This window comes from Necator americanus, chromosome X (assembly GCF_031761385.1).
Source record: "Necator americanus strain Aroian chromosome X, whole genome shotgun sequence".
NCBI lineage: Eukaryota > Metazoa > Nematoda > Chromadorea > Rhabditida > Ancylostomatidae > Necator > Necator americanus.
In genome coordinates this window covers 13,627,646-13,640,842 of record NC_087376.1, presented here as the reverse complement: position 1 = coordinate 13,640,842, position 13,197 = coordinate 13,627,646, and the positions used below count along the sequence as shown (strand labels likewise).

Here is a 13,197-nt window from a genome sequence, read left to right as displayed (position 1 = left end):
GTATTGAAAGTAAAGCTACATTTACGTAAAGAACGACTCTGAAGAGACGACAGGAGCCGAAGGTTTCGGCGTCACAACTCGAGAACTTTCTTGCAGCAATGGTTGAACAAATGCGGATTCAACATGAAGAAATGAAAACGCTGCCCACCGCCTTGGCACCCACGCAGAGAACCACCGTCCAGGACGTCAGCAAGAATCAATACGACCAGCTGAGTAAGGATGTGCAAATGTTCGTGTCCGACGAAGAGGTGGGTCATACTTTCGCCTATTGGTACAAGAGGTACGGAGGGGTCATCAGGGATTCGGTCTTGCTGGATAGCAAGAAGCGCGATTTGATCCTCATGAAGCTGGACGAGGATGCACATCGCAAATATGCTGATGACATACTACCGAAACAACCGCCCGAGATCGATTTCGAGACGACGATCGCGAATCTGGAGAAGCTTTTCGCGCCAAGGAAGACGCTGATTCGACGACGGTACGAGTGTCTCAGGATAAATTGCCCGCCGCTGACGGCCAGTTTTGTACCATTCCGCGACTACGCTAACATGATCAAGCGGATGGTTCGCTCGCCGCCGTTCCATCCACAGTCAAACGGTCAATTAGAACGCTTTGTGGATACCTTGAGAAGATTAAGGAGGGAGGGACGTCGGAGAAACTTGCGGAATTTTTGCAGTGCTATAGAAGGACACCATGTGCGTCAACGCCAGGACATCTTTCTCCGGTGGGCGCCAGTTGAGGACGTCGCTGACGTTGCTGAAGGAATCTGCTAAAGACGAAGGAACGCGCAATGTGGAAATTGAAGAACAGTTCAATCTTCATCATAGAGCACAGAAGAGATCGTACCACCAGGAAGAACTCGTGTGGTTGCGTGACTACCGCCCACGACATGAGAAATGGATCCCAGCTCGTGTGAAGAATCGCTATGGACAAACTGTGTACGACATGCTAACGGAAGAGGATGTTTTGTGGAGAAGACAAACCAGATGCGTGGAGAAAGGCACCGGAGAGTTAGCTGCGAGAAGGCTGAAGCCAAGATGCCGTTCAACCAGGAAGACCGACAGTACCATGGTATGGCAAGGACGATCGCCGACGTCAACGACAATGTCAACGATCGAGCACCAACTATCGTGCCGCCGACAACGACTAGACCAGTTCGACAACGCCGACCGCCGATAGCAACCTGATCCGAAGATGAAGACGATGCGTTCATCTTAGGGGGAGGTGTTGGAGCCGTAGAGATGTTAGCTATGTTAGTTCATGTAGTTGTGTATATTGTGTTATTGCCATTGTATATAATTACCATGTGTTGAGAGGTTCTTTTTCACCAGCTCAATCTACGTAGCAATTTTTGGCACAGTTGCCCGATTGTGGTTTAGTTTTGGGTAAGTACGCGGTCCAATAATTCATCTTCACAACTTAAGCAAGGATACAACAGTTACCATAAAAAAACGAGGCGAATGTAACAATAAACCGTAATTCATGGAAGAAAAGGATTATTATGTCTGAATTTCAAACTAAGTAAGGGATAAAACTGGAGTTTAAGGTTTTTGATCCTTATCATACAGCTAACACGACGATCACTTCAGGTAGCTGCATAGCCAACATCTTTTCCTCTTCCTCTGTCCAGTTTTCTTTTCGTTTTTCCATTTGTTTTTGTATTACTCTTCCTACTTAATTTGTATTTTCATTTCTTTTCATTTCTTGCATCGCTCGTGTCCTACTTGTCTTGTTTCTCCGTTCTACTTCTATTGCTTTTCTGTCTTATTGTTTTGCATTTTTCCTTTGTCTTGCTTATTATGATTATTTTGTCTTGTTTCTCTGTTTTCTAAAGTTGTACTTTTGTACCTTTTCTAGGTTTTATGTCTACTTTATTCTCTTTCTCTCCTCAGAAAGGGTACTGGTTCCAACATCTTTGTTTTTATTCATGCACCATGTTTTATAACACAAGTTTACCTTCTACAATGTACCACATTCCTTCTTCATTCATGTTTGTTTAGTTTTCGTGTGTCTCACTGTTTCTACATCCATTCTTGTTCTTGTTTCTGCTTTTTTACTCTTTCTTCTCTACGTTACTCTCCTTTTCACCTTGCCTTTACTTGCCAGCATGTAATTGTGTTGCTTACTTTGCTCCTAGTTAAAGAATGCGTACTCCATGATAATCGTTCTGCTCTTCCAAAAGACCGCAGCCGCCCACGAAGCAGCCATACAAGAAATAAGCAATCTCTCAACGCCAACCGTCATCGCCATCAACAAGCCATCAGCAAGCCAACAGCCGCCATCAACGCACCTGCACCAAGCGGAACTCTCATGCCACTATCAACTCCACGTCAACCCACCACCCACGCCACTCCACAAACTCCGCAACAGTAGAGCCGCACGAAGGAAAAGATCTGTCGAACTAGAATTTGTTGTCGTAATTTATTTTGTGCTGTTGTCGCCCGCGGCAGTATCATCGACCCCGACGATAGATAAGGAGCGTGGTATAAAGTACCGTTGGCTCTTATGGTTATTTTCGTCTCATAACGAATTATGCCGTCCAAGAGTGCGGCAGACAACGCTCTGCCCACTCTTTCATTTCGATCATATTGCTGGCAACTGCTGCTCACCTATATTCATATAATAAACACATTCCACTGAACCACCGTTTTTGGTCTGTTAAATTAGGGTGATAAAATCCCCTAAGTCTCTAGTCAGCCACTATCATAGTTTAGCTTTAGTATTAGGAGAAGAAACAACGTTATGTTCTTCACGTTTCTGTCAATTTTTTTTTTCACTACGTAATAGCATCACCAGCGCCGAAGTGCCTCAATAGCTTTGATTTGATTCTAAGTTTTTTGAGCAAAGGTTTGAGGTTGAAAACTGGTAAAGTCTGGAAACGCTATCTAAGTTTTGTCATGGACCGCATTGGCTTTCTTTCGTACTTTTTTCATTATTTCGTGTCGTTGTTGGAGCTGTGTAATCTAGGATTTTTGCATGACAATCTAGGATGACAAAACTTAGATAGCATTTCCAGACTTTACTTGAAGTTTCAACTCGTAAATATTTTCAATCAACTTTTTTTGGTGGCTTTGAACTCGCTTTCAAGATTTTTCCCTTGGAAGAGCAGTTTTCTGCTACTTTTCAACTAATTTTGGAGACGAAAAAGGAAATCAAAATCTCCTAATGTTGTTAGGCCTAGCGCTTTTTATAGGAAGTAAACGTGCGAAATTTGTCGACAATGAGTACTGAATCTTCTGAACACTGAAATCCTAAAGTTTGATTTAATTTCCGTTTTGTGTCTGTGCGAAAGTATGACTACTCATTTGTGTTTCCGAATTTTACCAGTTTTCAACCTCAAACCTTTGCTCAAAAAACTTAGAATCAAATCAAAGCTATTGAGGCACTTCGGCGCTGGTGATGCTATTAGGTAGTGAAATAAAAATAGACAGAAACGTGAAGAACATAACGTTGTTTCTTCTTCTAATACTAAAGCTAAAACGGTAACGAAGTTAAAAATGGGTGTCAAGGTACTGTGTCAATACTTAATAGTGTGGAGATAAATGAAAACGACAACGAACTTAATTATATTATCGAGTTTGATAAGCTGTACACGAGGTTGTTAAACAGATTTATTGGCTAACGTTTCGGCTATATCGCCTTCTTCAGAGCCTGAAAGGGGCGATATTCAATCTACAATTCAAACGACCAACCTCTCCACAACTAAACTGATAGACTCCACGCCTACTTTCAATCACAAATTTAGCGACTACACTGAATGCTCACCTTATATCGGAGACGCCTAGCATGGACCGCTGACTGATCGATCACGAGGGCGAATGGTTCGAATGTCACATTCGGATCGCACAAACCATTCGAGATATGGCGCGAGTTCCCGCGTTATCGACAGACATTCGCCCTTGCGGTTCATTTTAGGGTTTTTGGCTTGGATCCAAAATGCCTCCAGCGATTTTCGAGCCAACGTTTTAGTTTCGTGCGCTAAGATTTGGACCCTAATTTCAAAATCGGCTCCGTCGTGTTTTTGTGTTCTATGGGCACCTAAAGGTGTCCATCCTCGTAACCTATTCTTGCCGCTCACGTGCTCTTTGACGCGGACATATAGCGATCGTGCCGTTTCACCGACATACTCGTCACATAGTTCGTGCAAGAAATCAGGTAGATTACATCGGATCTCAAGCAGTCTCCTGATCTACCTGTGGGACAAATAATACAATTCGGTGTTGTACAGATGGTATCGTATAAACGATTCCGAACTAATTGATGTTTCAAATTGTTCGGTGGTATTTCAACGACCGAAACGGAGCTATCCAAGTCTGCTCTCCTCAGACACCGCCTAATGGCAGCGCTCACTTCATCGGAGATGTAAGGAAAGCAGAGACGTATCTTATCTGTGGTGGGGTTTTCCAATTGCCGTGCCCGTTCACTTCGGTATCGTCTCGCTTCAGACGTTCGGACTTCATAACCATTCGAAACAGCAATTTCGTGAGCCATAAGTTTCAGACGTTCCTTCCTCTCCTAAGGTCCTTACTACAACATGTTCTCGCACGTGCAGGAACATGTTTGTTAGTGGACCTGAGGACAGCTTTTTAAAGGAATCACGAACGTCTGAAACTCATGAAATTGCTGTTTCGAATGGTTATGAAGTCCGAACGTCTGAAGCGAGACGATACCGAAGTGAACGGGCACGGCAAGTGGAAAACCCCACCACAGATAAGATACCTCTCTGCTTTCCTTACATCTCCGATGAAGTGAGCGCTGCCATTAGGCGGTGTCTGAGGAGAGCAGACTTGGATAGTTCCGTTTCGGTCGTTGAAATACCACCGAACAATTTGAAACATCAATTAGTGCGGAATCGTTTATACGATACCATCTGTACAACACCGAATTGTATTATTTGTCCCACAGGTAGATCAGGAGACTGCTTGAGATCCGATGTAATCTACCTGATTTCTTGCACGAACTATGTGACGAGTATGTCGGTGAAACGGCACGATCGCTATATGTCCGCGTCAAAGAGCACGTGAGCGGCAAGAATAGGTTACGAGGATGGACACCTTTAGGTGCCCATAGAACACAAAAACACGACGGAGCCGATTTTGAAATTAGGGTCCAAATCTTAGCGCACGAAACTAAAACGTTGGCTCGAAAATCGCTGGAGGCATTTTGGATCCAAGCCAAAAACCCTAAAATGAACCGCAAGGGCGAATGTCTGTCGATAACGCGGGAACTCGCGCCATATCTCGAATGGTTTGTGCGATCCGAATGTGACATTCGAACCATTCGCCCTCGTGATCGATCAGTCAGCGGTCCATGCTAGGCGTCTCCGATATAAGGTGAGCATTCAGTGTAGTCGCTAAATTTGTGATTGAAAGTAGGCGTGGAGTCTATCAGTTTAGTTGTGGAGAGGTTGGTCGTTTGAATTGTAGATTGAATATCGCCCCTTTCAGGCTCTGAAGAAGGCGATTTAGCCGAAACGTTAGCCAATAAATCTGTTTAACAACCTCGTGTACAGCTTATCAAACTCGATAATATAAATTCAACTATGCCGAGGTTCACTGAAAGTCGAACTTTTCAAATGAACTTAATTATGTTGAAATAAGTTCGCATGTAAAAAAAATTGGATGAAAAGAAAACAAATCAAGCAAAAGAGATGTAGTAGACGAAAGAGAGAATGAAAATTCGAACTAAATAAGTGATAATAATAAATAAGGAGTTCAATGCAAGAACAAATGGAACAAGAAGAAGAAAACTGGACAGAGGAAGAATAAAAGATATAAGCTATGCATTACCTGAACTAATCTTTCTCAGCTTCAAGATAAGGATCGAGAGGCCTAAGTTCCTATTTCATCCCTCACTCAGATTGGAATTCGGAGATCACACTTCCTTTCTTTCTTGGATTAAGGTTTATTGTGATATCTCCTGATACCGTCATAATGGCTACAGTAGCCTGATTGCTCCTCTTCTGCTATTTCTTCAAGACGCCCCGCCCACGTCACCCTCCCCTCCCATTTCGCCGCGTCTACCGCTCTTACGACGATTTTTTTTTCACCGCACCTACAGCTCTTATGATGCGCTTTTAAAATCGAATGGAAAGGAAAGTACTATACATGGTATTAGATGTCGTTCGAAGGTCTACATAAAGTGTGCTTGCAAGTTAATATAAAAGAAGGAAGAATGAAATAGGTTAGCATAAGTGATATGCCACTTAGAAATGCGAAAAATGTCCCATTGATCGGTGTAATGCTATTTTTTTTTACTTTTTTTTTCGCTTTCTAGGAAATTCCTTTTGCTTATCTAGCTAGGTAGAACTGGCATCCAGCGACTAATGAGGCGCGAATAATGTCTCGCAGACATACACTGTACCTAGAGGCATATGTCGAAGATACAAAGGTCTCTGCTTGCCACTTATACACCTAACCTGTCATATTGATTTAACGCAGAGAATAGATAAAAATGAAGCGATAAAACGCTGTTGAAACAGATTTGAAGAACCATACAAAGTTTTATTGTATGAACTACTAGCAAGGATTGAAATATTTAACATGCGCTCTATATAAGCATTATAGCTATGTCAAATTTTGAAAAGGTAAAATGTAAAAATGAGTTTAAAGAATGTATACAAATAATAAGCACATAACGTTTCTGTACGTATAGCTGCTGCACTTGAAAGTTGAACACGAATTTGTTGAATGGCATCTTGACAAACATATACTTATGCACTGTGAGTTTATATAAAAGAGTTAGGGCGTGAAATGCGTGGAATTATGAAATGTGTGAAAATATATGCATGCTATTTTTTTCCCTGCAGCATCTTTTTAAGATTATCTTTATTCATGTGAAGTTGTAGAAGGATCTACTTCTTCCCATTTATTTCCAACAATATGCGCTAAATTTACTATATCCGTACATCAGAATTTGCTGCGTCAATTCGTTTTTCACTCCCCTTCGTTCAAAATCCGCAGTATCCACCGCATCATCGCGACGCGAACGACGCGCGCGGCGTTGATTAGAGAGCAATAGGAAGGCGGGGTGTAGGATGTCTAGTTGGTGGAGTGGCAGCTGTAATTACGGCGAGCGATGCTGATGGAAGGAGCGATGCTGATGGAGGCGAGCGATGCTGATGGAAGGACAGCAGCGGTCAGCCGGTTTTCACGGGTATCTCTTGTCCCGCACCCGTTTTACCCTCATAGAAGTCGACGTGGGCTGAGGTGAATGGCGTGGAATATAATGCTACCTGTGTAACTACACACACCAAGCGGGCATTTACGACATGATAAAATAATATTTTCTGACTTTGCTTTCTATCTCTTTCATATCTCCCTCTGCTTGTCAGGTGAGTATTATTTCTCGACATTTCTCTCGCTAATTTGTTAGCTTTTTTTGTCTCTTGCATGCATTTTGTGTACGTTTGTATAAAAGCTTCTTTTCTGTGGATTTTTCTCAAGTTTACGTTATGCCCTCTAATGCGTGCTATGACATGTAGTATGGTAATTCCATCGTTTTTCATCTTCTTTACGCTTCTTTTTACATCTCTTGCTGTACTTTCTGCCATCCTTTGTTGTCGTATGTAAATGATCATGCGAACCATTGGATGCTCTGGAGGAGAAGCTTGATGTGTGACGTTTCTACTTGATACCTCACTCAAGGCCTAGGCTTTGTTAGCACATCTTACTCGATCTCTGCTGCTCAGTTATCACATCATACTCATAAGTAATTCCTATTGAGTTTGTACACATTTAATCACAGAACTGACACATCAAATAAATAAGGCTACATTTTTGTCATGCTACACATCACTTCTCTGCAACTCTGCTACGTCGCGAGGGCACACGTTGTTGTTGATACATTCGGTATGCATTCAATCCTCGCATGTTGGACACTGAATCCAACAAATTTGGTGGTTTGTGCTGCTACTGATTGGTTGTATCCGAAGGCATACAGCACACGCGTCCTTCTCGTCTTGCGCACAGTCCGGAACATCCAGGACTGGCTTTCGCTTAGCTTGCTCTGCTTTGCGTAAGTGGACGTGCTAAAGAAACATTTTAAAGAATTTCTTCTTACATATGATTAGTTTCAGACCTTATGTAGTTTTCTTATCGAAGTCAGCGCTTGAGGATGGCCGACCGGAGGTACCTCTGGATGGCGAGCAAGGCGAACATTATTCTCGCTCTCTTCAACATTTCTTGCCAAATCATCTATCATTTTACGGAACTCCTCCAACCTGCTTTTCGCCTCCTCCAAACCCATTTGCGTGCACTACGTTGGGTTTCTCATCACTTTGAAGAGAGACTCGCGAGCTGACGCATATTCTAAACAATTCTATCTATCTATTCCTAAACAATAACAACAATGTATCATTCGTTGTTGAACAGTAAGCGACGAAAATTATGTATAATAACTATTTTCATTCTTTGGAAAATATCTCTGTGGGGGTCTTCTATATCCATCGAGCTTCTTCCAACCTCCTTCTCGTTCTCCACATGGTCTTCCACTACTACCTCTATAACCTCTTCATCTCCATCGCTGCTATACGGTCCATCTTCAGCCTTTCTACTTACTACTGAGGGTAATGCATATTGCCGCGAGCGATATCCTGGAGAAGTAGGAAAATTGGGCCAAGAAACTAGACAAAGATTAGGCTACTAGATTTACCTGCTGCTGCGTACAACAGAGCTGCATGGACATGCACACAGCTAACCCCACTTTTCTCATCCATAGAACAACTGCAAGCGAAATCGTAGGGGCATGCTCCACACTGGTCTCTGGCAGTGATTGTTGAACTGGAAATAATCACCCAAAATCTAAACTTTGAAGTATTGAATTTTATTCTCAACACCTTACCTTCTCGTCGCATGAACAGTACTGTTTCTCCACGCAGTGCACATTGCCATTGCCGTTCACTTCCCAGGTTCCAGGACTAGCTACAGCGACAAGTTGCTGCTGTTCACAGTATCTGCTGATAGCCAACGTGTGCGCCTTATGATGCTGATGGAGCCTGTACCTTCCTTCCTCCAGCCCTCTCTCCTTCTAAATGATATAAAGTGGGTTTGAGAGAACGGAAACGCGTTGCTTAAGATTCCAACTATGATATTTCTCTCTTCTTCCAAATTGGCCAGTTAATGCGATCAGCAGCCGGAGAAGTCTGTTTGCCTTTCCCTCTAGCATTTCGTGTGTGAACGTTTTGTGGAAACGTTCACAAAGCATAGAGGTGTTAACACAGGACCCTAACCGCCCGAAAGCTGACCGAAGGCACCTCTGGATGGCAAGCAAGACGTGCAGTGTCTCCGTTCCTTTCAACATTCTCTGCCAACAAGCCTAACCTCTTGGTTAGTTCGTCCACTTGCCGCGCCTGCTTTAATTCCATTTACGTGTCTTCCATCGGTTCTCTCATCACTTTAGGGACACTCTCACGAGCTGACGCATACATCTAAACGTATATTTTTGATTCATCACAATTATATGCGAAATTATATTCCTCCAGTCCTCTCTCCCTCTAAATAACATGGAGTGAAATCGAACGACCAGAAATGTCTTGTTTGAGATCGTTGTTTGTTGTTTTCAGCGATCCTCTGGTTTTTTTGCAAGCTAGTTGAGCTTTTTCTCAACTAGATTTCGAGAGAACAAAAACAACCTGGAGGGAAATAAAAACGAAATATGATAGCAAAAATCTTCTTCTACAATACTCTTAGACCGAATTCGTCTTTATAAACTACCAACTGAGTTATTAGACTTTGTTTGAAGTCATACAGTTTTTGTGGCGTTGCCGAAAATCTGAGATTTCGCACTTCTTTCCGTTGCGAGATCACGGCAGCGTGTTTGAAAAATTCGATGCCGTATTTTGATAGAGCATCAAGGAAAACTCTTAACTGCAAATTTTCGTCTCTGTAGGTATTCTGGTTCTCTCAAAAGCTAGTTGAGAAAAACATTGAAAATTTGAGGCAAAATTTAGAATTTTTCCCAACTAGGTTTCAAAAAAAAAAAACTAGGGAAGCTAGAAGCACAGAATTTTGTAGAAATATAGAATTTTTTCTACAAATCGCAGCCAGCCATATAGCATGAAATTCACTTTGAGCGCCCATATCCAGAAACTCGTGGAGCCTATTTTGTGCTAATTTTATCCCTAATTGCATCTGTAGATGTCTTTTTTTTCGCTCAGTTACAGTATCGAAATTGCTTTTTCAAGTGATAATAATAAATTCGTCACTGTTTGATGAGAAATGTGCTCTTTTCAAGGCATCACCCCACGAATCTGAGGTGGTGCAGATTTCAGCTGGATTATTTGTATACGGGATGGGAGACTACGGAGAGGGAGGTGATTCCGTCCATTTCTTGCTAAGTGCTGTAAAAAACGGCCCGGAAGATGCGGCGCCGCACAAGACTGGCGCACTCCAATCGAACCTTTTGTACAAAATGGTGCGCCAAAACGAATGAAGCCGTATCTTCCGGGCCGTTTTTTACGGCAATTAGGAGGAAATGGACGGAATCACCCCCTCTCCGTAGTCTCCCATCCTGTATACGAATACTCCTCCTGAAATCTGCACCACCTCAGATTCGTGGGGTGATGCCTTTAACTCTCGTACACTAAATGCAAAAATCCCACTTTTGTCAGAGATTGATTCCTGACAGTAGCAATAAAAAGGGCGCCACGTCACACTGCGCCTTCAAATACTGGTAATGCAAAAGGCGCTTTTCATAGAGTACGTAATACATTTTATTGGTTGTGACGAAGGAGTTGGCTTTTGTTTGATTGAGATTTTTTTGAGATGTTCTGGAAGTTCCCGTTTTAAATATATTATATAAGGACACCATCGCTTGTATACACATAACATATCTGGCTTCCTCGTCCTTGCCTATTTCATCCTATAATGGCCGGACATTCCACCCATATTCGACACGTACTCCTTTACGAGTTCGAATCTGGTCACCTCGCTGCTGAAGCCCATCGAAATTTAAGTCAAGTATTCGGCACTGAAGCCCCTTCTGAGCGGTCTGTGCGCACCTGGTTCCAGCTCTTCAAAGCTGGAAACAAGAAACTCGAAGATGAGCCTCGCTCTGGTCGACCGACTGCAATATCGTTCGACGAACTGAAGAATCTGGCGCAGCAGCATCCATATGAAGGTGTGCGGTATTTTGCTGCCAGTCTTGGCTGTTCGCTGTCCACCGTGAGCAAGGGACTGCGATCTCTCGAAATGGTGAAAAAGCTCGCTCAGTGGCTCCCTCATGCACTGAGCGACGGCAACCGCCAAAAACACCTGGACATCTGCACTCAGCTGCTCTCCAGAAGCCGCAGATTCGAGTGGCTGGACACCATTGTAACTGGAGATTAAAAATGGGTCCTTTAAGTCAACCACGCCCACAAACATGCGCTGGCGATCAAATGCCGGATCCTTTCGTGAAAGGTGAAATCCATGAGAAGGTCATGCTGAGCGTCTACTGAGGAATTCATGGAATCTCCCGTTTCGAACTGCTGCCGGACAACACGACAGTTACTGCCGAGGTTTACTGCACTCGGCAGCAAAGACTTGCCGACAAGATCCGCAAGGAGCACCCGAAACTCGACAACGTTCGCCTGCTGCACGATAACGCATCACCTGGAAGAGAAGCGCTACGATGATCGTGACCACCTCAAAAATGACCTTCGGGCTTTTTTCGCCTCCAAGTCGCTGGAGTTCTACGCCAAGGGAATCCGTGATCTTGTGAAACATTAGCAGAAGGTTGTCGATGTTGATGAAGATTATTTCGTCGAATAATAAAATGTTAAAAAGTTGTGTTGTTTTGAAATTTTGCCGTATTTCGGCAGATACTTTCCGAACACCCTAATACTTCAACATTCATGTGTCTTGTGTTACGACGACATTTCCTTCGCGAACAAGACAGATGTATCGTACTTTCCTGAGGAACGGCTCGCAGAGGTCACGCTGATTGAGTAGTATTCCAGCTTTTCCAGCTACTTCCTGTCCATTCCAGCTACAAGCAATTGGAGTCAGACGAAGGCTACTTACGTTGACGAGTTTCGCATTAGCATTCTTCTTCATGGCTTGCTGTACGTGCCATAAGCATAACCGTTTAGTCTTTGACGATGGAAACACTTTGCTGAAACCGTTCCAAAATGTGTTGGTATCGTCCGTTATGAAGGTATCCGTGTGAAATGAGGGAAGCAACTTCTTCACGTGCTCAAACATCATCCCAACTTCTATATCAGTCATGTCAAGTAAAGTTGTAGAAGATATTACACTGTGAACACACAATCTGCTGAGAATAGATCACCTATAAGAGAGGAGGTATGCTGCTGGAGCTCTATCCCATTCATCCGCGACAATTACAGTGGTTAGTCTCAGCAAATAAGACGTTAGATTGAACGTATCGTCCACACATAACGCCCTCTGTCCATGCTTTCGGAGCCACTCTTTCTGCGTTGGATTTATGACGACTAAATATATATGTAAGCTGCAACGCACGAATTTGATGTTATTTACCCAGCACGAATCCATCTCCGCTGGCGTCTCGTGCTGGCCTGTAGAACTGGATGCCATCAGATTGCGAGTTGGCATCAACTCGCATCTGACCTGACACTGTGTCCAGCTGATGGAATCTTCCAGAGTTTATTCGGCACCTCGAAGCGATGTTTCTAAGCACCTTTTTTGTCGATATTTTTGAACTCTACAGTTGTATAGTGTGATGCACCTTATCTTGCATTCTTACTTTTTTGTAAACTTGTCGGACGGTCAGACCATCCTCCTACCATCGAGACTATGAACTGCTCAGCATTGTTATCTAGTCTCAGCTGAGATAGACGGGCTTCATGTCCGACATGGGTGAGACAGTGTTCAACTGTCACACCATCGGCGTTAAACATTCTTGAGCACGCTTTTTTCCTTTATGTCGGTTCAACCCACTAATACTGATGAATTTCGCATAACAGTAATCACAGCTATGAAGAGACTTCTCCGATAGAGCAATTCTCCGGCTCTTTTTCTGAGCCTTGAATTCCGAAATTTGGCCTTGCGAATATCCACGGACATCGAGGTGCCTCTCCGTTCTACTTTTACCCACGCCACGGCCTGGGCATTCATTCATAGCAATACTAGAATCACAACAATCCCACTAGTACACGAAAGAGATGACGAAGTGAAAGAAGAAGAAATAACTTACTTGTGAGCCATATCCATTATGTAGATTGGAAATACGTTTGAACAA

The 13,197-nt window shown here is 43.2% G+C and overlaps 6 protein-coding genes across 9 annotated transcripts; 3 read left to right on the top strand and 3 right to left on the bottom strand.

The window, feature by feature from the left end:
- Positions 1-98: 98 nt before the first annotated feature.
- Positions 99-1,179, top strand: RB195_022908 (uncharacterized protein; the record flags this gene model as incomplete). Of its 2 annotated transcripts, XM_064210162.1 has the most annotated exons (2): positions 99-563; positions 685-1,179. In XM_064210162.1, the coding sequence occupies 2 exons, from the start codon at positions 99-101 to the stop codon at positions 1,177-1,179; spliced, it is 960 nt and encodes a 319-aa protein (XP_064066042.1). The 2 variants fall into 2 exon arrangements, with proteins under 2 accessions (XP_064066042.1, XP_064066043.1); XM_064210161.1 differs by having other exon boundaries at positions 99-773.
- Positions 897-1,187, top strand: RB195_022907 (uncharacterized protein; the record flags this gene model as incomplete). Its single annotated transcript, XM_064210160.1, has 1 exon — positions 897-1,187. The coding sequence occupies one exon, from the start codon at positions 897-899 to the stop codon at positions 1,185-1,187; it is 291 nt and encodes a 96-aa protein (XP_064066041.1).
- A 6,671-nt stretch (positions 1,188-7,858) lies between these two features.
- Positions 7,859-9,364, bottom strand: RB195_022906 (uncharacterized protein; the record flags this gene model as incomplete). 3 transcript variants are annotated; one of them, XM_064210157.1, is made up of 6 exons in its annotated part: positions 7,859-8,029; positions 8,134-8,256; positions 8,463-8,593; positions 8,653-8,780; positions 8,837-9,027; positions 9,254-9,364. In XM_064210157.1, 6 exons carry the CDS (start codon positions 9,362-9,364, stop codon positions 7,859-7,861), a joined length of 855 nt encoding a protein of 284 aa, XP_064066038.1. The 3 variants fall into 3 exon arrangements, with proteins under 3 accessions (XP_064066038.1, XP_064066040.1, XP_064066039.1); XM_064210158.1 differs by lacking the exons at positions 7,859-8,029; positions 8,134-8,256; positions 9,254-9,364 and adding an exon at positions 8,274-8,309 and having other exon boundaries at positions 8,400-8,593; positions 8,842-8,891; XM_064210159.1 differs by lacking the exons at positions 8,463-8,593; positions 8,653-8,780; positions 8,837-9,027; positions 9,254-9,364 and having other exon boundaries at positions 8,080-8,247.
- A 1,501-nt stretch (positions 9,365-10,865) lies between these two features.
- Positions 10,866-11,327, top strand: RB195_022905 (uncharacterized protein; the record flags this gene model as incomplete). Its single annotated transcript, XM_064210156.1, has 1 exon — positions 10,866-11,327. One exon carries the CDS (start codon positions 10,866-10,868, stop codon positions 11,325-11,327), a length of 462 nt encoding a protein of 153 aa, XP_064066037.1.
- Positions 11,328-11,831: 504 nt separating this feature from the next.
- On the bottom strand, positions 11,832-12,206 carry RB195_022904 (uncharacterized protein; the record flags this gene model as incomplete). Its single annotated transcript, XM_064210155.1, has 1 exon — positions 11,832-12,206. One exon carries the CDS (start codon positions 12,204-12,206, stop codon positions 11,832-11,834), a length of 375 nt encoding a protein of 124 aa, XP_064066036.1.
- RB195_022903 (uncharacterized protein) lies at positions 11,832-12,561 on the bottom strand (the record flags this gene model as incomplete). The annotated part of the gene is made up of 3 exons (XM_064210154.1): positions 11,832-12,093; positions 12,268-12,430; positions 12,477-12,561. The coding sequence occupies 3 exons, from the start codon at positions 12,559-12,561 to the stop codon at positions 11,832-11,834; spliced, it is 510 nt and encodes a 169-aa protein (XP_064066035.1).
- Between the last annotated feature and the right edge of the window lie 636 nt (positions 12,562-13,197).